General features: G+C 58.4%; 2 protein-coding genes across 4 annotated transcripts; both read right to left on the reverse strand.

Annotated features, from left to right (window-relative positions):
- Positions 1 to 2,194: 2,194 nt before the first annotated feature.
- On the reverse strand, positions 2,195 to 7,124 carry LIN7B (lin-7 homolog B, crumbs cell polarity complex component). Of its 2 annotated transcripts, none has more exons than XM_019483564.2 (6): positions 6,967 to 7,124; positions 5,973 to 6,127; positions 5,380 to 5,451; positions 4,811 to 5,020; positions 4,132 to 4,295; positions 2,195 to 3,256 (listed from the first exon to the last, which is right to left on the reverse strand). In XM_019483564.2, the coding sequence occupies exons 1-6, from the start codon at positions 7,004 to 7,006 to the stop codon at positions 3,235 to 3,237; spliced, it is 663 nt and encodes a 220-aa protein (XP_019339109.2). In that variant the 5' UTR covers positions 7,007 to 7,124; the 3' UTR covers positions 2,195 to 3,234. The 2 variants fall into 2 exon arrangements, with proteins under 2 accessions (XP_019339109.2, XP_014461074.1); XM_014605588.3 differs by having other exon boundaries at positions 5,973 to 6,091; positions 6,967 to 7,123.
- Positions 7,125 to 9,276: 2,152 nt separating this feature from the next.
- Positions 9,277 to 19,670, reverse strand: SNRNP70 (small nuclear ribonucleoprotein U1 subunit 70). Of its 2 annotated transcripts, XM_006274867.4 has the most exons (11): positions 19,561 to 19,670; positions 19,101 to 19,257; positions 18,875 to 18,937; positions 18,069 to 18,123; positions 17,825 to 17,889; positions 17,572 to 17,634; positions 16,522 to 16,603; positions 11,971 to 12,072; positions 11,316 to 11,403; positions 9,618 to 10,262; positions 9,277 to 9,416 (listed from the first exon to the last, which is right to left on the reverse strand). In XM_006274867.4, the coding sequence occupies exons 2-11, from the start codon at positions 19,245 to 19,247 to the stop codon at positions 9,380 to 9,382; spliced, it is 1,347 nt and encodes a 448-aa protein (XP_006274929.1). In that variant the 5' UTR covers positions 19,248 to 19,257; positions 19,561 to 19,670; the 3' UTR covers positions 9,277 to 9,379. The 2 variants fall into 2 exon arrangements, with proteins under 2 accessions (XP_006274929.1, XP_059584169.1); XM_059728186.1 differs by having other exon boundaries at positions 9,277 to 10,262.
- Positions 19,671 to 21,710: the final 2,040 nt, after the last annotated feature.

Genomic DNA, 21,710 nt, shown 5'->3' on the forward strand with positions numbered 1-21,710 from the left:
GGAGCCCCCTCCCCCCTCCCCACCGGCCCCTTTAAGAGATCCCTGACGGACAGTGCCGCCACCCAATGAGAGCCGGAGAAACGCCGGGGCAGCCCCTCAGCCCCGCCCCCGCGCGGGGGTGGGAGGGGGCGGTGGGGTTCCAAGTGGCAGAGCTAGCCGGCCAATGGGGCGTGTGGGGGGGGAAGCTGCAGGCCAATGGAGAGACTGGGGGGCGGGGTTAGGTTTGAGGATGATGTCATCCGGTGGGTGGCTGGTAGCGGGGGAGGGGCTGGGGGCTGCGGGGCGGGGGAGTGGGTGCTCCTGGCTCAGGAGGGCACCAGCGCCTTTACCAGGGCGCGCACGAAGAGCCACGGACACGTGCAACCCAGGGAAACGCCAGGCCATGGCTACGCGCCACGTGATGGGCACACACCAGACCACAGACAAACACCACACCGTGGGCACACTCCAGGAAACATGCCACACAACAGAAGCACACCAGGTCGTGCCAGCACAGGAGGTTCACTAGCACATGCAACACAAGGACACACCAGGCCCCGTGGGGGTTAGCAGTAGCCCATGAAACACCAGAACACACTTGCAACCCCACAGGAGAAACAGGCACTTTTGTGCCACCCTGGAGAGCTCCACACCCCACTGCCCCATGTCCACAAGTGCACTGCTGTCACACAGATCAGCAGGAGGAGCCTGGGAAGATGGTGGATCAGCAGCCCTGGTGCAGAGAAACACACCAGCCTGCACACACCAAATGCACAACACTCCATGGTGCAATGCACAAGAGTGAGGCACATGTGTATCAGGCAGAACACACCATGATGTGACCCACAAGAGCCTGAGATGCTTGACACCTATAACACTCCAAGGTGTGATCCACAAGAGCCCAAGACACACGTATGTTGCAGAATATGCCAAAGTGTGATGCACCAGAGCCCAAGTCAGACATGTGACACGCAGAATACACCACAGTGTGACCCACAGGAGCCCCAAGACATGTGTGACATGCAGAACAGTGGAGCAACCCACAGAAACCCAAGACACGTGCAACATGCGGAACATGCAATGCACAAGAACCCAAGACATGTGCAACAAATAGAGTGCAACACAATGAAACCCATGAAAGCTGGAGGCCTCCACGCACATGACTTGCTTCACCCCCACCACACAGGGCACACATGTACCTGGAAGGGCTCTGGGGGCAGGGAGGGCAGGAGCAGCAACAGCAGCAGGAGTCACAAGCATAACACTGATCCAGAGCACATGCTTTCACATAGTGTCACACCTTCGCATGCAGCCTCATGGCACGGGCAGACTCTTCTGATAGTACGGAGATCCTGCAGCTCCAGCTGCTTAAACAGTCCTTTACAGTCTGCATCAAGCCTTGGTCTGATCTCCACCCTAGAGGCCAGGGTCCCTTTGCCCCACAACATCCACCCAGCCCCCACCCTCAGCAAAACCAAGAACCAGGCCTGAAACCTGTAAGCCAGGGGACAAGATGGGTGGGGAGGGGTGCCCCCCCAGAAGGGGCAGGAGACAACTGACCGATGCCCCCAGCCATTCACTAGCATGTGCAACACAAGGAAACACACCACCAGCCCTGCAGTGTGGGACAGCAGTGGCCCATGAACTCCCACAGTGCACCTCTGCTCACCTCAGGTGCCTTTGTTGCATACAGATGTCCATTTGCCACCCTCCTCCTCAAACTAGTGTTGCATGAATGCACACAAGGATGCCCAGGTGATCATCAGGCCACTACCATGAGGCTTGGGAGAAGGTAGGGAAGGGGGTTAGCTTTTGGATGGAACTAGCAGACAAAAAATATTCCCCTCCTCCAGCCAGCTGGTGCCCCCATTTCCTCGGCATGGTGCCCACTCAGAGAGGCAAGATACTGCCCTATCCCTGCAACTCCCCTCCCAGGCAGCCAGTGCCCCTGGCTGTCCCAGCCCTGTTTCCATAGGATCTGTTCACTGTCAGCACCTGGAAGTCCCTCCCCAGGGGAGATGCACAGAGGTCCACAAGGCTGGTGGGTAGGGGATCCCAACCTGCTCAGCTCCAGGTCCTGGGTGATGCCAAGCTGGGAGGGAGGGAGGGAGAGAAGCAGGGGACACTCCACTCTCAGCCCAGCCTGCTAGAGGGGTGTTGCAGCCTCGGCAGGTCACACGAGATACTGGCAACACAAACGACAGGGATCAGTATGTCACGGACTCGCTCACACCTTTATTCACAGAGACACGATCCAAGCACAATCTGCAGGGCCCAGGTATTGGCTTGCCAGGAGACAGGCTCTGCTCCCCTCCCAGAGTGGGGAGAAAACCCAGGCATCCCGGCTGCTGGCCCCCCCTCCCCCTTCCACCCCCCCCTTAGGAATTTCAAGCGCTTTCCCAGGCACCAGAGCCGCTGGACCAAACCAGGCACCTGGGGGGGGGGGAGTTGAGTTAGTGCTGGGGAGTGGGGCAGGGCCCCATTTCCCAGGCCTGGCCCCTTCTCCCACAGCCAATATGTGGGGGGCTGAGCAGGGCTTGCTACACCCTTGCAGGAGGCTCATAGATGCTTGGGTCCCCTGCTCCAGAAGGGGTAACAGGGGGTTTGGGGCAGGGTAACAGAAATGGTCTGAGGTGTGAGGGGCACCAGCCAGGCTGGGGGAAAAAAAAAAGAGCTGTGGGTTGGGAGTGAGGGGCACCGGCAGGGCTGGGGAGCAAGGTGGGGGCAGCAGGTCAGGAGTGAGGGGCACGACCAGTGGTGGGGAGCACTGCAGCTCTCACCACCCAGTGGCCATTCACTGCACTGCACTCACTTTCAAAGTTGGGCAGGGGGAGGGGGGGGGCACAGTAAGGGTACCCCCTTGCCTGGCACAGAGGTGCAGCCACCTCTGGGGATGGACACAGGTGTGTGTGTGTGTATATAGACATGTATGTGCGTGTGCCCAGGGGGTATTCCCATTGCCTCTGGTTCTCACAGACGTGCAAGGCAGCCGCATGGATTCACACTCGCTCTGACTCACATACGGGGAAGGGCTTTAAATAGAGAGGAAATAAATACTGTACAGAGAGGAGCTGGAGCAGCAGATGCAGCCATACTGAGAACTGGGGGTGGGGAAGGGTAGCTAGACTGGGGAAAGTGGGAGGGAAGAGGCCCCTGCCTCCCAAGGTGGGGTCAGCCAGCCACTTACAGAACTTGGGGGGGGGGGGGGGGGGGTGTCTTCAGCACCCTCCTGCCAAGACACCAGGGGATGAGGCGTTATCCTCGTGACTCCAGTGACCTGGGGAGACAGAGGCAGGAGTTATTCAGGCTCGGGATGGGGGGGAAGGGTCCCCAGGGTAAAGAGGGACCTAACCCTGGGGGTTGCTGGGCTATGAAGGGGGTGCCAGGGGCCAGGGGGGGCATGGAGAGGCCAAGGGGGGGCCCCTTAGCAGGCTGTGGGGTAGGCTGCAGGGTCATGGGCTTGGTACTCCTGGGCCAGGGGCTTTGGGCAGCTCCCAAGGGGTCTGGGGGGGTCTTTATTAGCTGACAGGTTGTGGGGGCAGGGATTCCCTATGAGTAACTGAAGCAGACACAATCGGTAGGGACTGTGTGGAGCCCTGAAGTGGAGGAATAAGTTGGCAAATTGGGGGGGGGGGGGGGTTTGCAGGGTTTCAGGGGGGGTCCTTTGAAGTAGCTGCCATGGCTGGAGGGGAGCATTGAGGAGCTGGTGGGGGCGGACTTCAGGGGTCTCTGGGAAGGTGCTGCTGCCAAGGACTCCCAGCAAGGAGGACAGGCGGTTCCAGGCCTGAGGCAGTGCTTACAGGTGACTGGCTGAGGCTGCATGGTTTGGGGGTCTCTTATGGGGTAGCTGCTGTGCTGCATGGAGCCTGGGAGGGGTGGGCAGGGTGTGGAAGCCCCAGGGAGTCCCATATGAGTACCTGCTGTTTTAGGGTGACTGCTTATGAGAAGCTGTTATGCTGTGGGGATCTGGGGACTGTCATACAAGTACCTGCTGTCCTGGGGGGGGGAGGGAGAGGGGTGGCACTTGGAATACCAAGGGGGTTTCTTACAAATAGCTGGGGGATCCCTTACAAGTGGCTGGCATGCTGGGGTGGGTGGGAGGCTCCCTTATGAGTAGCTGGGAGGAATGGAGAGGGCCAGGGGGTCCCTTACGAGTAGCTGGCGTGCTGCTGACGGCGCCGGGCCGTGCGCATCTTCTCGAAGCGGGCCTCCATCTCCTCCAGCACCTTGGGTGTGTAGCGCACGACCAGCTTCACCGTGCCCTGCGCCGCCTTCAGCAGCTCCACTGCCTTCTCATGCTGTTCCCCCTCCACGCTCTGCCAGCGGCACAACCATGCCAGTCCCCATCACTGCATGTCTGGTCCCCATCGCACCCACTCCCACTGCAATACCACCCTTCCCCCAGGGCTGCGCTTGCCTCCCCCTGGCCCCTACAGTCCTGCCCCACACCTGCCTCCTGCTGTCCCTCCACAGGCACCTCCCAGAGCTCACCCCTATGTCACTCTCTCTCTCTCCTGTTCCCCTGCCCCCCCACAACCCCAGCTCCTTCACTCCTAATCCCAGCCTCAGTCTCCCCCCATCCCAGGTAGAGTCCTTTCCCCCACATCTCCCTCAGCCCCAGTCCTTCCCAGCTCCCTCAGTTCCAGTCATCCCCCTCTGCCCTAACTCCCTCAGTTACGGTGTCCCCTTTCCAGGCTCCCCAACTCCCAGCCCTAGTGCCCCCCCCCCCCCCCACACTCCCTCAGTCCCATCCCCCCGTCCCCACACCCACTTCAGTCCTAGCTGTCCCCCTTCCCAGTTCCCTCAGTCCTCCAAGTCCTCACTGCCTCACCACGCCATTGACAGAGAGGAGCTGGTCCCCGCGCTTGAGCCCGCCGTGCCGGTCAGCCACGCCAGCAGGGATGATGCGGGAGATGTAGATGGGAGAGTTCTGCTCCTTGCCTCCCATGATGTTGAAGCCGAGCCCCTCATCTGTCTTGGGCAGCTCCACCACCCGTGGGTGCGCGTGCCCCTCACTGGCTGCAAAGGCCGCCACTGTCGCCTGAGGATGGACACACAGACTGACAGCTGAGGGGATGGCTGCCCTGGGTGTCTGCCCCCTTCCTAAGCCACCTGCCCTCTGGCTGAGGGTTGGGCCTGGGCTCTCATGAGCATAGTGCCCTGGCCACGACCTGGGATTGGGAGAGCTGGGAAGAAGGGGGTATTGGAATGGGAGGGGACAGGGACGGATGCTGGGACTGAGTCATGGCTGTTCGGTGGAGGCCTGGGGGGACAGGACCAAGGGGCCACCATGCCTCTGGGATAGTTGTGGGCCACCATGACTCTGTCCTATGGCCACTGGGTGGGCCATGATCCTGGTTGTGAGGGAGCTATTGGGGAGGGGTTCCTCGGGAACCATACTTTGGCTGTGGCATGGGCCCGGATCTCAGCACTGCCTGCGATGTCCAGCGTGTCGTAGAGCTGTTCGTAAACCTGCCAGAGAAGATATTAGGGATGAACCTAGGAGTCTGGGGAAGGACCGGAGTGGTGGAGTTCCAGTTTGAGGGGGGGGACAACAGGGGCCCAAAGAGGTTAGGGGCAGGAGTGAGGGGATGGGGACAAGAGAAATGGGGGCATTGGGGTGGGCTGGGGTCTCCCTACAGCACACTCCAACTGGGGGTGGAGGGGGTGCTGGGCAGGAAGTCGTGGGGGGAAACAGATCCAGGGCACCAGAGTCAAAATCTCTGGGGAATCGAGGTTGCTGGGGGGGGTCCCAGGAGGGCTGTGAAAGTGTGGGGGGTGGGGTAGGTGGGGGTCCCAGGCAGATGTAGACCTCCCAGGGGAAGGTATGAAGGTCACAGGTGGGCTGGGGGGTACCTGGGGCTACAGCTGCTCTAGAAGGGGGGAAAGGAGGCAGCATGGGGACATATATGGCTGTGCTGGGTGGTTAACAAGGGGCAGAAGGCAGTGCAGGGGGGCTGGGGTGGTAGTGGGGGGGGGTCCCTGGGCCTCACCTCCCGGATGGCTGAGCAGAACTTGCTTTGCAGCACCCTCTGCAGCGCCTGCAGCTTCTGTGGGGGCAACTCCCCACTGCGCTGCAGCCGCTCCAGCAGCTCCACGGCCCGCGCCACATCTGCCCCCAGGGCCAGATGGGATGGGAAAGAGTCAGCTAGGAGTAAGAAGGAGGCAGGGAGACCACCCCCATCTCCCACCACTGCCCCCAGTGTTGCATATGCCCTCAACCCCACCACTAATTTTTGGGTCCCCACCCAGTACCACCCCCCCATGCAACCTCTCCTGCATGGGGGGGGAGGGCAGCCAAGACCCTCCACAGGCTTTCCCATCTCTTCCCCCAAACCCTGGGGTTCAGCTCAGCTCCCTGCACATGTTCTCCCACCCCAAACTCACAAGCAACTCCCCTCTGCACGTGCACCCCAACAGGCTTCAGTAGCCTGCCATGGCTACCCTGCTCAGGTTCCTCCCCCAAGACCAACTGCACCCTCACCCCCTTCTAGGCAGGGGAGCTCAGCCTACCCCCCCCAACACTTACACACCTGCCTGCCACCTTTCTGGGGGCAGGCATCCCATGCCACCCTTCCTGAGGGGCTCAGCTCAGCTCCCCCTATAAACCCCAGCACTTCCTGTGGATCCTGCACCCCCTCCTTAGCCAGGAGCCCCTGCACCTCCCTGGTGGGAGAGGGGCCTCCCTCTCCTGCAGGAGCTCATCCTGCAGCCCCCTCTATGCATCCCCTTTGTGCCCCTATACACCCCTTACACACGAGCCCCCCAAGCAACCCCATGCACCACCCCTTGCACACGAGCCCCCGGGCACCCTCATGCACCACTCCTTGCACGCATGCCCCCGTACACCCCATACATCACCCCTTGCACACTGCCCCCTCCTTCCACGTATGTTCTTCTTTGCCAGCACGGCCCCCGTGTACGCCCCCTTACACCCCTATGCCACCCCTTGCACGTGTCCCGCTCAGCACACCCCATATCCCCTACCCCGCTCCAGCCCCAGCGGTTCGCTGCTCAGCGAGGCCATCTTCGTGCGCCGGCCCCGCCCCGCGATGCACCGACCCTGCAGGGCGGGGGCCGCCAGCTCGCACGTGGGCTAGCGCGGAGATGCGCGGCCAAACGATGGGCCTTTGTGCGCATGCCCAGCCGCGGCACCGCCCCCAGTGCGCATGCGCACGCCTGGCCCGGGAGCTGAGGCTAGTGGCCTGCCCGGCCACGCCCCCTGCGAGTGTGGACGTCACGCTCCCCCGTGCGAACGGGGCCCTGCGCGCTGGCACACGCATGTACACTCACGCACACTAGCAGGCCTGCAAAGCCTATCTGCATGCCCCTGTGCATACACACACCTGTTAGCACACACATACCCCTTTTGCATGTGCACACCTGCTTGCATGCTAGCCAGGGTCTTTACCCAGGGGCCCCTCTTGCACATGGGCACCATGCTCATACATGCTTGGTCATGGGGTGGGTGCAGGCCTGTCCTATGGGGAAGCCATGTGCTGATGTGTGCATGGTGAGGAAGTCTGCTGGCAGGTGTGCATGTACATGCATAGGTGTGTGCAAACCTTATGCCTCCCCACATCCCTGTAGAGAAAGACTAGCAATGTCTCCTCTGCCTAGTACCCATTTGGCCCCCCACCCCGGTAGATCTGGCTGTGCCCTCTCTGTACCCCCACTCCAGACTGTTGGGGATCCAGCTTTTAAGGCTGGGGTGGGCAAAATACAGCCCGTGGGCCAAATGCAGCCCCCCAGGCTGTTCTAACCAGTTCGCAAGGCCCCTAAAAACTTAAAAAATCAATAATTATCTGCCTCTGGCTGCCTGTCATGTGGCCCTTGATGACTTGCCAAAACTAAGCAAGCAGCCCCCCCCCAGTAGGGGGGAGGAACAGCATGGGACAACACACAAAACATTAAGGGTGGGCAAGTGGCATAAGGATGTTGGCCAGCACAACCCCCAGTTGCCCCCCCCCCCAGGCTGTTTCCCATCTTTGCCCAGAAGCAGGAAAATACTCAACCCCCTCATATATCCCCCTCTCCACCATTCCAGCCAGGGACAATCCACCAGCCCCCCAGCTTCCCTGCCCACCACCTGTACATGGGGCAGAGGGCACTGAATGATTTGCACCCTGGTTTCAGGGGTAGAGGTACCCAAGTGCTGTGTCCAAGGCCAGACAAGGGTATCAGCAAGCCAAGCTGTTGCCTGGGGCCGAGAGAGAAAGTGGGCCCAAAAATGGTGGTGGTATTATTATTATTATTATTAATAATAATAATAACATCATTATCTCTGGCAAAAGCCGGGCCCAATACTAAAAGTTAGCCTGGGGCCCCCAGGAGTCTAGGTACAGTACTGGCTGTGTCTGTGCAGCAGGACTGGAGATCAGGGCACTGGCACAGACAGAGGCTGCAACAGAGGCACTGGCCAGGGGTATGGGTGCATGTGGATGGGAGAGGAAGAAGCCCTCATGTCTGCAGGCCTCCCACAGCCAGTAGCTGTTGTCTGTGCCAGGCACTGGAGAGGATCAGCGTACTCATAAGGGCAGCATCTGCCACAGCAGGGAAGCAACACGACAAGCCTCACAGAAGAGGAATGCAGTGGGGACCACAGAGCCTGACACTGGGACTGAACAGATGGGGTGTGCCGTGCCCCTGGCACAAGGGAGCATCTCGGGCATGCAGCTGCTGGGGGAGCATCGCAGGTCATGGGTTCTTCACCTGTGGGTGGTGCTTGCGGGTCAGATCCAGATGCAGAGGTTAACACAGATGTTGCTTGCCCTCCCCCCCACACCCCTCTAATGCACTGCCATGGTGCTCCATGCCTGATGTTGGCAGCAGGCCCCACTCACAGGATGCAGATGCCAGCAAATACATTTGACGCCCCTGTTCTACATCGGCTCTTGCATCAAACTGGGGGGCATGGCCTGGGGTTCTCTATTGCACATGAAGGGATCCCAGAAGTGGCTAAGGGGAGATTCCACAAAGCGACCCCCAGCCTGATCTGCACTCCTTGGTTTCGCAAATGGGGGGGGGGGGGAGGCAGAGAAGTGAATTCACTGTTTCAGTGCCAAAAAGGGGGCTGGAGGTGAAATTCATGAGCATGATAGGGTGTGATAGTTGGGTAGATGAGGCCTAATGGCCTCAGCCTAGTCAACAAAGTGGGGGTGGTTGGTGGTGGAATGGGACTGTTAATGGGTCTAGTGATTGCTAAGCAACACAGTCATCACTTCCTAACCCAATCCCCATGTTTCGTGCGGTGAAACTGCCCCCAACCCCTCTTGGGCAGCAATGTGGTACAGGGGAAACATTAAAACACCTTTATTGTGGTTAAAGAAAAAGCAGGTGCAGGTACCCAAGGGTGTATTACACTGAGGCAAGGGAGGGGACTGGTGGAGAGGGGAACACGCTACAGAACGTGGGGGAGGGGGGACAAACTTACCCACCTAAAAAAAAAAAAAAAAATTAAGGATAAAAAAGAGAGGGAAGAAGAGGGAGCAAGAGATGCAGCCGGCAGCCAGGAAGGGGAGCCAGGCCCCAACTCATCCCCCGCTGCACCCCCCCACCCCAAAAAAAATTAAAACAAAAACAAAACAAAAAAAAAATAAAAAAAAAAATCTGTCCAGCTAGGGGTGGGGGGTACTCACTCCATAGGGGGCTCAAGGAGGTAGCCATTTTCCGTGGAGACATAGCCATCGCCAGACTGCATGGACTCCTGGTCCAGGAACATGTCCTGGCTGCTCTCCTCCAGGGGCTCGGGCACGCCGTTGTCCTGGGCTGCCCGGTCATCCCGTTTCTCAGCACCACGCTCCCCACGCTCCCGGTCCCGCTTATGCTCGCGGTCACGGTCGCGGTCACGGTCCCGCCGGCGGTCTCGGTCACGGTGGCTATCCCTCTCCCTGTCCTTGTCACGGTGGCTGCGCCGACGGTCGCGCTCCCGATCCCTGTCTCTGTCCCTGCCCTTCTCCTCCCCCTCCAGCTTCATCTCCAGGCCATCCATGCCCAGCTCGCCCAGGGGCACCTCCTCAGGTGGAATGTCGCCGGGCTCCAGCATCTCGTCCTTCTTGTCACGGTCCCGGTCCCGGTCCCGCTTGCGGTCTCGGCTACGGCTGCGGCGCTTACGCTCCCGGTCCTTGTCCTTGCTGCGCTCTCGGCTCCGCTTGCGCTCATCCTTCTCGCGGCTGCGGGTGCGGCGCCGGCGTTCCCGGGAGCGGCTGCGGCGCCGCTCCCGCTCCTTGTCCCGCTCTCGGCTCCGTTCTCGCCGGTCACGCTCACGCTCCCGGTCACGGTCCCTGCGGGGTTGGGATGAAGGGGGAAGAGGCCAAGTGAAGGTGAGGGACAGTTGTGGGGGTGAGCTGCCCCGTGCCCATGCTGCTTGCACACTGCAGGCCCATTGCCACAGGGGGCAGCTAACATGGTGACTGGCTCCTCATTCCCACAGAGCACCTGTACCCCCTCCAAGGGCCACTATGGGCTACCACAGACATGGCAGCTGGGGGCCATTCCCACAATGCGCTTGGCCTCAGCTTGACTCCAAAGGTGCTCCCCACTACCACAGACATGACTCCTGGCTCCTCATACCCATAATGCACCTGGGCCCTAACAAAGGCTACTATGTGCCTACACAGACATGACTGCTAGGGGCCTATTCCCACAATTCACCTGGCCTTATTCCGATGGCAAGGCCTGCTCCTTACTACCAGACATGGCTGTGGAGATTCCATTCCCACAATGCACTTGGCCCCACCCTGATTCTGCCCTACCACAGACATGATTCCTGGCCCCTCATACCCATAATGCACTTGGGCCCAATAAAGTCCACTCCACTTCCACAGACATGGCTGCTGGGGGCCCATTCCCAGAGCATACCTGGCCTTAACCTGACTCCAACAAGGCCTGTTCCCTACCACCAGAGACATGATTACTGAGGCCCATTCCCACAATGCACCTGGGCCCCACCAAGGGCCACCACAGACATTACTCCTGGGGGCCCATTCCCACAAGGCACCTGGCTTTGGCCTGACTCCAAGGCCTGCTCTCCACTACCACACAAATCCTGGCTCTCCATTCCCACAATGCATCTGGGCTCAGTGACAAGTACCACAGACCTGGAAGCTACTGTCCATTCCTACAATGCACCTATGTCTCTACCTGGCCCATTCCCTGCTCCCAGTGCTATGGGCCTACACACCTGGCTGCTGCTGCCATAGCCCTATGTCCGCCTCATTCCACAGAGAGGCAACCCACCGAAAACAGCTGGCACTGGTGATTCTCCTGTGGTTCCCCCCAAGATCAGGGCTGGGAGTTCCACAGCCCACCCCCACCCTTGCAAGCCCACCACTCACCGCTCATCGTATCTGGAGGTGTCATCTCGGCCGGAGTGCCGGATGTTGACGTCAGCACCACCTCGCCGGGTGCCCCCAAGGCCACCGCCTGCAGGGAGAACATGGTCCTTCATAGCAATGCCAGGCAGGGGGTGGTAGCACAGGGAGGCCCTTCCAGAAGGGTCCCACCTTTCCCATTTGGCACCAAGGCAGAGGAAATGGCCTCATTCATTGCATCCTCCCACCAGGGACATCACGGGGGAGCTCGATCTCCCAGCCCCTTGGGAGAGTGCCTGGCTGCTCCAGCTAGCTGTGGGGGGGACAATATCTTGACTCTTCCAGCCCAAGTAGACCATGTGGTATAGGGCACAGGCTGGCTGTGAGGGGTGATCTCCCAGCCCCTCAGGGGAGCTCTTAGTTGCTTCACCTCAGCAGGGAGTGCTGTAGGGTGTCACAGTGTAGCAGCTGGGTGTAGAGGGAGATCTTCCAACTCCACCAGCCTCAGCACAGGGTACTATGGGGCAGGAGCTGGAGGATGAGGAGGCAATTTCTCAGCTCCTCCACAGGGTGCTGGGGGATGGGCAGAAGGGGGCAGGTTGTGAGCCTCACGGAAGGGGGAGCTCCCATCTCTCGAGTCCCTGGCAGAATCTGTGGTGGGGAGGGGGTCTCTACTCACCAAGCCTGCGTGGGCGCCAGCCCTTGACTGTCCTGCCACGCTCCACATCCACCAGCACACGCCTGCCATCAATTTTCTTGCCGTCTGCATGCTTGTAAGCCGCTGTAACAGATTGGGGAGTGTCCAGAAGGGCGGAGGTTGGGGGGTTGGGAAGAAGGGGTGACAGTTAGCCCAAGCTCACAGACACAAGCCCGCCCTCCCCTCCCCAGCCAGGCACGCACACACGCACACACACGGAAGAACCTCTGCCCACCCCCGGGGGGCTCTCGGAGCCCAGTTGCCAGCCGGCTACTCAGCTGTGCCAGCCTCCCAGGGAACGGTGCGTCCTGGGTACCACCCCCGCAACATTTTGCAGTGAGGAAGGATGCTGCCTCAGCTTCAGCAGCCAGGACTGTGCTGGAGATGCAGGGCAGCCCAGCCCCATCCAGGCTGGAGGGCCAGGAGGGGGCAGGAGGCCATGGCCCATTACCCACCAGCCACCTGATGACCAGCTATCCTCCCCACAACCCCTCCACAGCTGCAAGAAAAGGAAGGTTATGGACAACAGTCAGATACCTGTACTTGGCTCCCCACTATGCTCCCCTCCCTGCTGGCTCGGTGGGTTGCACACAGGATCCAACCCCTGGCTGCAGGGGAGGGCAGATACACCCTAACAAAATGTGGGGGACAGCACCCCCAACTGCAGCCCACCTGTCCCAGCCAGCCAGCTCCTCCAAATGCACCATGCAGCCCCCTCCCACAAAGCAAGGCCTACAGGAACAAGGGGGTGGGATAGGGAGGGGACTCTATGTACTAGGATTTAAGGGCAGGGGGGCCACGCACACACGAAGCTTTTATCCTCTGGCACCTGGCTGGCAACCCCTGGCCCCCCACCTTCCCCACCCCCCCTGCAGCCCTGCCAGCTTAGCAGGGGTGACCCCACACTGGGTCAAACCCTTCCAGCCTGTCACCACCAGATCAACAAGAGTCCAGATCTCTAAAAAGGAGGTTACGGATGGGTGCCAAGGTAGAGGCAAAGGGAGGGAAGAGGGAATGGGGGGGGGCGGGGGGGGGGGCGCTACATGGGCACAGCTCATGAGAGAAGGAAATAAAAGCGTTTACCTGGAGAAACTACTTACAAAACCTTTCAACTTAGCGCCTCGGCTCAATGCGTCAGGCTGCTAGCTTTGGCCCCAGGGGCCAGGGACTCCGCCCAGGTGCCCCCCCAACCGACTGGGGCATTTTTTTTGGAGGGGTTGGAGCAGCTGCCAAGTCACCTCTCGCTGCCTTACCTGTCTCGGCAGCGGGGTACACCCCCCACAGAGCTCCCACCCACCCACTCCACACCAGCCCCATATCCTCCCATATCCTCCCTTCCCACAAGAAACTAACTGCTCAAGCATGGGGCATCGAGTGGGTGGTGGACCCACGAACCCTGAGCCCAGTCCTCTGCACACCACCAGGCCAGTCCGATGGATTGAGGGACAAAGCTGGGCATAGTGCTCATCTGAAGCAGCCTCCCACTGCCCTGGGGATCTTGGCTTCTAAGAGATGAAGCCGCAGGCACTTCACTGCCAGTCACTGCAGGAGGGGACGAGGACACAGGTACCATCCACTTAGCCTGACAGCCAACGGGCAAGGCTGAGCACTTCCCTGGACACCTTCCAGCCTCACCTTGCTGAACCCCCTACAGCTGGCTCCCTGCCGCCACCACCACCACCCATCACTGCCACAATGGGTTTGCCAGACGAGTTTGGGCTCCAATGCCAGCATGGGCCCCCGCAGGGTACCCCTGGGTACGACACAGCCTACAGCAACTACGGTCCTCCGTTACATACAGGCAGGGCCCCCTGCCCCTCTCGTCTGCGGCTGCCTGGCAGGGGGAGGGCGTTGCCGGTGCCGTGTCTGTCCGTGGCAGGGGGTGGGGGACGCTGCTCCTGGACAGTAGAGTCCGTGGCTTACCTGAGACCAATCTTACCATCCGCCTTTACAACGCAACACCCCAGGAAAGGTGCTCTCCCTAACCACTTGGTTAAGAAAGAGGAATTGCTACCCTCCACCTCCCCCCACCCAGACCTGCTGGCTCCTGGGCTCTCACTACTGCTGCCACACTAGAGACCCCCCTACCCACCACCCGTTGAGCCCAGCAAAGCCTCCACACTCAGGCCATCCCCCCACCCAGGACCAAACTGGGGGCTCTGGGTTGCGGCATAAAGGGACTCTCGACAGCAAATGCGTCTGCACGCCACATCCAGAAAACAGCTCTTTCCTCACTGCTATTTATCAGAAAAAGAGCCAAGGACCTGCCTCCCCAGAACCATTCTGCTTGGCAGAGGGCAGGGATACCCCACCCACCACCCACTCCTTCCCCAGGCCCCAGAATCAGAAACACAGCTACAGAGCGGGCAAAATGGGACCTTATCCAGCTCACATCCTATGTGGACAGCAGCAGCATCTACCCCAGGGCTGGGCATACACTCTGCGATCTAAGGCTGGGGATCAGGGGTGTCTACCATCCCTGGTGCCCCCTGCAGTCACAGCACTCTACATTTCAAAGTCCCCAGGCGCTGGCTGCCAGTGGGATAACTGCATTGATCCCCAGCCTGGAGCCAGCCTGGTTAAGCACCCTGTGGCATTTCCTCTAGTGCTCCCGTGAGCTGAACTTTGATGTGGCTACAAGCTGCCTCAGCTGGTGTCTGCCTGCCTGCCTAGCATCTGCCTGAGTGTCGACCCCCACCTCCCACCTGCTGGGGACCTCTCTCCAGGAGGCCGAAAAAGCGGGCCACAAGTCCGAGGCTCAGGTGAGGCCAAGGCCTTGACTGAGTTCCACGCAAGGCCATGGAGGTGGCTGGATGACCTAGGGGTCAGGCAGCCAGGAGTGCGGGGAGGAAAGTCAGCAGCTCTTTTCCCTAGCCCTATGTGGTCAGCTACCTGAAGAATCATGGCTGAGTGGTACAGCCGGAGGCAGGACTCGGATACTCTCTCCGCACCCCAACCCCAAAGAACACAACCTCAGTGTGGGGTAGACAAGGGCACTCTCTGTGAGACGCACACGGCACACACAGACACACACGGCACACACACAGACAAGGCACACGTGGTATGGGGCAGCCTGGACACTAATGGGATGGCTTCTGGCAGAGAGCATCCCCTGCTGGATAGAGGCGGCGGATCATGGGAGAAAATAGGAAAAGCAAGAACCTCTCCCCCCAATCCTGAAACAAAAGAGCCCCTGACACAATCTGCTCCCCCAGTCAGCCACAGCTGCAAGCTCCCTTTCAAGTGCAACAGTGCTGGTGCGTCCCTCAGAAAGGCAACAGGGAAGCGGACCAAAAGGATGGCCCTGAAGGGAGAAGTATTTGAGTCCTGCCAGTCGGCTGCGCAGAAACCAATCCACGCAGACGAGGGTCTGGTCTATGTTCCCCACCCTTCTCTGTCCTCCCCAGCTCAGCATCTGCTATGGGACAAGACACCCGCCCTCCTTCTCCTCCTGCAGCTGTCCCTAGGATCTCCCCCAATTACAGGATGGGTCTGAACTTCACTAAACTAAGCGCCTGGCAGCTCTACCTGTGCCTGGCTTGTGTTCGAAGTGTGTTGGATACTGTGAATTCTTACCAATCATACAAACCCTTATACCAACCATACAATGAGATGTTGTAAGGGGGAAGCATTAGGATCAGCTGCAAGCCAGCAGTGGCAATAGCCATCACAAAGGTGGCTGCAGTGACAATAAGAACACAGAATTAATACACCCTGCCCGCGGCGCCTTTCCGACAGCATCTTTCTTTTTCTTTAAATCAAAAACTGTTTATGTACAAACACACAGTCTCTAGCGCCGAGACGTGACTCTTAACTGCACGGCACTTCAGATCTGTTTCAGCAACGCAGAGATGGGCAACAGCTTGCAAAGAGATCCCCTTCCCCCAGCCGCTATGCTGCCTTTGCTGGACCCCTCCTACCCCCCAGAATTTGAGTCACACTCCCAGCCCCTGGCAAAACAGGATCAAGATTGCTCCTGGCTGGGCCATGGGCATGGGGACTACGGGGAAGCAATTTATGAAGCCCGAGGGTCAGAAGGAGGAGAAGGCAGGGAAGCTCCTTTGGTATAACTGTTGCCCATCAGAGCACAAAAACACCCACGCACACACACAGACACCCCCAGTGGGCGGTGGCATCCCCTGCCCACCCTCCCCCCCCAGCATATCAATCTGCACTCCTGGGGAGGGGATGCGGAGGGAAGAGGACCCCATGGCTTGCCCTACTCAGTAATAGATGGGGAGGGAGGGGGCTTCACTTTGACAGCCAAGCGCTGAAAAAGCTCCCTTCCACCTCTCAACTCTTAAGGCAGCAGCCGTTCTCTACCCCAGGAGGCAAAATTAATGCATGAACTGTGGGGTGGAGGCAGACATGCACTGCAGCCCACGTGGCATCCCTCTGCTCTGTACTTACCTGGCAGGAGAAGCCGGGCCCTCCCCCCACCCCACTGAAAGCGGCTTCGGAACGTTTTTAGGCGAGGACATGCGAAGGAGATTTACCGAGAGGCACGGTGGCTCAGGGAGGGACAGTACTTACAGTGCATGTCTCGCTCGTGCTCATACTCAATGAAGGCGTAGCCCCGCGGCTTGCCCGATCTCTTGTTGTACACCATGTAGATCTGGGGAAGGGCAGAGAGAACAAATGACAACAGCTATGTACCCATTGCCAAACCAGCCTCAGAATCCCCATCTCCGCTGACCAGCAGAGGGTGCTCTTGTATTCCTCTGGGTGGCTCAAATGGACCTGACAGCTGTGGAGATGACTTGCTGGCACCCCCTTGGCAGAGGGCAGCACTGGAGTTCCAGGAGAGGGAAAGATCCCCTTAAAGACTACTGCCATACAGGTGAACCACAGCCATAACACAAAGTACTTGAGTTTTCCCTGGTGGCAGCCAGCATGGCAGAGCCCACATGCTGGACTCTTAACCAACCACAAAGGCTTGTGGAATACTGTTCCCAATACCCCGGGACACAGCAGGGTAGTGTCAAAGGGGGCAGATTCTTGGTTGAGACTCTGCTGAATTGCCCAAGGGGCAAGTCAGCCCCTAACAATTCAGAGCAGGCACTAACACAGGCACCCGCTTCTCCTTTCACATAGCCCAGGGATTCAGGCTGCACCAGAAGCATCTTCCAGGACAGAGCCAGGCTGGGGCAGCCCATCACCCCATTTCCCTCATGGTTAAAGGCTCTTACAATACATATGGATTGGAAAAAAGCATCTGGATTCAGTGTCCATTGAGTGGATGCCATTGGCCACCAAACGATAAAAGGTTTTTCCTGGGGTGGGGAGGGATTAAGGTCTACCAGTGCTGAGCTGCTCACCAGGCCTGTGTGGTTACCCCAGTGACATGTAAGGGAGCAATGGGGCTGGCATCATGGCCAGGTGCCTTCCCCACCCTGAGCACAGGTGAGATGATGCCTGTTTATAGCTGGGTCAACAGTAGGTGGCCACTGGCACATGCCCTGAAAGGGGGTTTGGATTCACACTAAGGGTGCAGAATTTGGCACTGTCTCCATGCCTGGGCTTTCCTTGCTGTGAAGAAGCTGAAACAGCTTCGTGGGCACGATGCAGAAGGTGGGTTCTTACCCGCTTGATAGGGCCATAGACTTCAAATTCTCTTCTCAGCTTGGATTCTGTTGTGTCGTAGTTCTACAGGGTTTAAAGGACAGGCTGGTGAGGATTCAGGAAGATCAGGGGGCAGGGGGAAGGGAAGAGGATAGGAACCCCGGAAAAGGATCCCCCCTGACCCTAATGGTAAAAACCAAGATTAGACGCAGGTAAGTAATATGGAAGCTGTTTCTACACAGTATAAGAGGCAAGGAGAAGGGGAGACACTTACTACTCTGGCCACAAATAGGGTCTTGAAGGCATCACCCTGTGCATTGGGGTCGTTGTGTGGGTCCCCTGGATGGGCAGAAAACAAGGATATGTATAAGAGGTGGGCAAAGAGAACCCCTCACCCCCACAGTCACTGGGTGGCCTCCCACCCAAGTCAGAAGTGGGATAAGTCACAGCTGAGGATGGGCAGAGGCTGCAGAGCTAGGTTAGATGAACCGGAGCAGGAACCTCACCCCCTCACTTACACATCTTCAGCTCACTCTCCACCTCTTGCTGCCTCCGCTCAATCTTCTCTCTTCTCTGCAGAAAGGAAAATGAACAGGTAACAGCTGGTAGCTTTCCCCAGGTCCAGAAAGTGCTGGAAACCCCTCCCAGGGGAACCGGTAATCCCAGGGGGTAACAGGGGAGGTGGTGGAGCTGCATCAGGTAACTACCTGGTTGCTATGGGACAGGCTTGGGGTTGTTTCCCCAGTTGCTATGGCTCAAGACTGGGGGCCTTGCCCTGACTACTATGGCCTAGGTCATGGGATCATCATTCTGGTTACTATGGCACAGATCACAAACCATGACTTTTAAAGATACCACTGTTTCACCCTCAACATGCTCTGAGGGGTTGTTATCTTCAACTTGTAGATGGGGCTACTGGGGACCTCACCTCCAAAGTAAGCCAAGGCCAAGGACAAAACTGTCACAAAATACAACCCACCAGTCCTGGCTCCTAGCTCCCCAACTCCACTCAATCCCATTCCTCTCCTCTCTAGGGACAGAACCCAGACATCCAGGTTCCCAGCTCTTTAACCCACTAGGCTAGAGCAGAAAAGAGAAATAGACCCAGAACATCTGGGTTCTTTTTCCTGTGCTGGAATCATTGGAGAAGAGAAACAACAGAGAATATTAGAGAGAATGCGGTAGTTAAGTTTCACCCAAACTTGCCCCTTTGCCACATAATACAGGGATGGCTTCTTAATGCCCCCAGCCCCTTTCTCCCACCACTGCTGGCTGTAACACCAGGGGGCACTGGGGTCCTCTGAAGCTGGCAGGGCAGTTGTACCTTCCGCTCCATCCGCTCTTCACGGGTCTCGGCACGGGTGGGTGGAGGGGCATCACGTGGGTCCTGGAAGAGAGAAAGCAGCATAGTGGCAGGGCACCAAGGAGACATAAGGGTAGCCTGAACTGGCAGAGGGCAAACTTGGTGGCTTCAGAGCAAAGAAACAGAGAGAGAGTCCAGCATTAGCCAGTCCAGGCTAGGCTGCTGGGTGGGAGCAGTGAGCACTCACCTCAAACTCCCGGATGTAAGGGGCAATGCCAGAGTAGGGCTGGTTGTGGTGTTTCTCATGGGGCAGCTTCTCCAGAGGGGGCAGATAAGGGATGGGGTCTCGGGGGGCAAAGAGTGCCAGCAAGTTGGGGGGGAGGAACTGCGTCATCGTGGGGAATCTGATGGGGAAACAGCAGACAATGACCCGTCAGGAGCCTGCATGGAGCGCTGCCCCCGCCATGAACCCTGTTGGGCTGCAGACCCTCTTCCCCCATGTCCCCCCCCACAACACCGCTGCTCCTCCTGCCTGCCCCAACCTCCTCTCCCAACTGGGCTCGAGCCCAGCCCGCCCCCTTCCCACCGAGCCCTCCTCCCTCCCCACACACCCACCCCAGTCCCCCTCCCAGACCCTGCCCCATACGCCACTCCCTTCTCCCCCAACCCCCCTGCTCCTTCCCGCCCTCCCTCCCTCATCCACCCACCGCCCGGGCCGCGCCGCGCTCAGCTCCTCCTGCTGCTGCCGTCGCCGCCTGCCGCGGGCCTACTCTTCCGCCGCTCTGCGCAGGCGCAACCCTCTCACCGCGCCGGATTTCTCCGCTGCCGGGCCTAGTCTCGGAGGCAGCGCGAGACTCGCGGTAAGTTCGCGAGTGTCAAAATCGAGGCTCTTCCGCGGTCGCCGTCGGAAAATAGTCCCGGATCACGGGGAGGGGGGAAGGGAAGGGCGGGAGGCGGAGCCACGTGACAGTACGGGGACCGCCCCAGGTCAGTGCCATGCAACCAGGGTGACGGCCCCAGACGTGTGCCATAGCAACCAGAACCATGACCCCTGACCTGGGCCCTAGCAACTCAGCCAGTGACCCCTTACCAGTGCCTTGGCAACCCGAACCATGACTCCAGACCTGTGCCATAGCAGCTAAGGCAATGACCCCTGACCTGTGCCTTAGCAACCAAAACCATGACCCCAACTCATGCCTTAACAACCAGAACCTGACCTGTGTCAAAGCAAATGAGGCAATGATCCCTGACCTGTGCCATAGCAACCAGAACCACAACCGCTGACCAGTCCCATACAAACAAGAATGACTCTGACCTAGGCCCTAGTAACCAGGACAAGGACTCCAGTGCCATGCCATTGCAACTGGAGAAACAACCCCAGGCCTGTGTCCTCGCAACCACACGATAACCCTGACCTATGCCACAGCAGCTGGGGATACCACCCCAGGCCTATGCTATAGCAACAGACATAAGCACCAAATTTTATTTTTTTGCCAGTGTGGGCCCTGAGATGATGGGCATGTGGAAAGTTTTATGCATTTCAGGTGACACCCCGCTTCACGTGGGGGGCCAGTGACCTTGGGCCCCCACGTACTTGGCTCCTCTGACAACAGAACAATGACTGCTGACCTGTGCCATAGTAATCACAACAATGACCCCTGACCCAGGTCTTAGAAACCAGGGCATTGAGTCCTGACACATGCCACGGAAACTGAAGAAATGGCCCCTGATCCAAGCCACAGCAACAAGGGCAATGGTCTGTGACTTGCGCCATAGCAAAAGCAGCAGTGCCACCTAACCCATGCCATAGTAACTGCAACAATAAGCTCTGACCCAGGCCATAGCAAGTATGGCAGTGAACTGTGACCCATGCTATAGTAACCAGGGCAAAGACCCTAGACCTCTGCCATACCAACTGGGACAACAATCCCTGACCATTTCCATAGCAACCAGAATGGTGACCCCTGATCCATGCCATAGCAACAGGGGAACAACCTCAGGTCTGTGCCATAGCAACTGGATAATGACCCCTGACTCGTGCCATAGTAACCAGAACAATCACACCTGACCTCTGCTATGTCAACCAGAGCATTGACTGCTGATCTGCTATAGTAACCACAAAGATTACCTCTGACCAATGCCATAGCAACTGGGACAATGATCCCTGACCTGTACCATAGCAGCCAGGGCTCAGAAAGCAGGGTGACAACCCCTAATTTATGCTATAGCAACCAGGGCAAAGACCTCTGACCCATGTCTTACAAATCGTTGAATCACAAGAGCCTCCATACCCCAGGCCTGCCCAGTGGTGCCCCTGGACCCATATGTCCCAGGCCTGCTTCTGGTAAGGCCCAGTGGCCTGAAGAGGGAGAAAGAGATAACCGTGGGGGGCAGAAGAGGACACCATTCACCTGGAAGGGACACTGACTTTTTTTTTTTTGGGGGGGGGGGGGAGGATTAAAAAAAAATATATATGTATATATATATGTGTGTGTGTGTATATGTGTATGTATGTGTATATATATATATATATATATATATATACACACACACAGAGCATCCTGGATAAGCATTTCTACACAAACCTTAAAATGCATTTAAAAGCTGTGCACCTGTTACAATGGTCACCCTGGGACACTGACCCACCACACACACACAGAGCAAGCAGGGGGGAGCAGAAGGTGTCTGAGACAGTGAGAGGGATGGGGTCTGGTGAGTTAGAGCAAGGCAGGGGGTTGGGAGTCAGGATGGGTCCTATTGCAGCTCTGGAAGGGGAGTGCAGTCTGGGGGTGAGACCAGGGGGAACTGGGAGTCAGAGCACCTGGGTTCTCTCCCAGCTCTGGGAAAAGAATTGGGG

The sequence above is a fragment of the Alligator mississippiensis genome, chromosome 5 (genome assembly GCF_030867095.1).
Source record: "Alligator mississippiensis isolate rAllMis1 chromosome 5, rAllMis1, whole genome shotgun sequence".
NCBI classification, from domain to species: domain Eukaryota; kingdom Metazoa; phylum Chordata; order Crocodylia; family Alligatoridae; genus Alligator; species Alligator mississippiensis.

Excerpts from the sequence above, each read along its gene's own strand:
- LIN7B (XM_019483564.2), bottom strand. The coding sequence starts at position 7,006 with ATGGCCTCGCTGAGCAGCGAACCGCTGGGGCTGGAGCGGG. Across the intron at positions 5,452-5,972 it reads TCTGCTCAGCCATCCGGGAG|GTTTACGAACAGCTCTACGA; the intron begins GTGAGGCCCAGG and ends CTTCTCTGGCAG. Across the intron at positions 4,296-4,810 it reads TCCTCTCTGTCAATGGCGTG|AGCGTGGAGGGGGAACAGCA; the intron begins GTGAGGCAGTGA and ends TGCCGCTGGCAG.
- SNRNP70 (XM_006274867.4), bottom strand. The coding sequence starts at position 19,247 with ATGACGCAGTTCCTCCCCCCCAACTTGCTGGCACTCTTTGCCCCCCGA. Across the intron at positions 11,404-11,970 it reads CTGGCGCCCACGCAGGCTTG|GCGGTGGCCTTGGGGGCACC; the intron begins GTGAGTAGAGAC and ends TTCTCCCTGCAG. Across the intron at positions 10,263-11,315 it reads ACCTCCAGATACGATGAGCG|GGACCGTGACCGGGAGCGTG; the intron begins GTGAGTGGTGGG and ends CCAACCCCGCAG.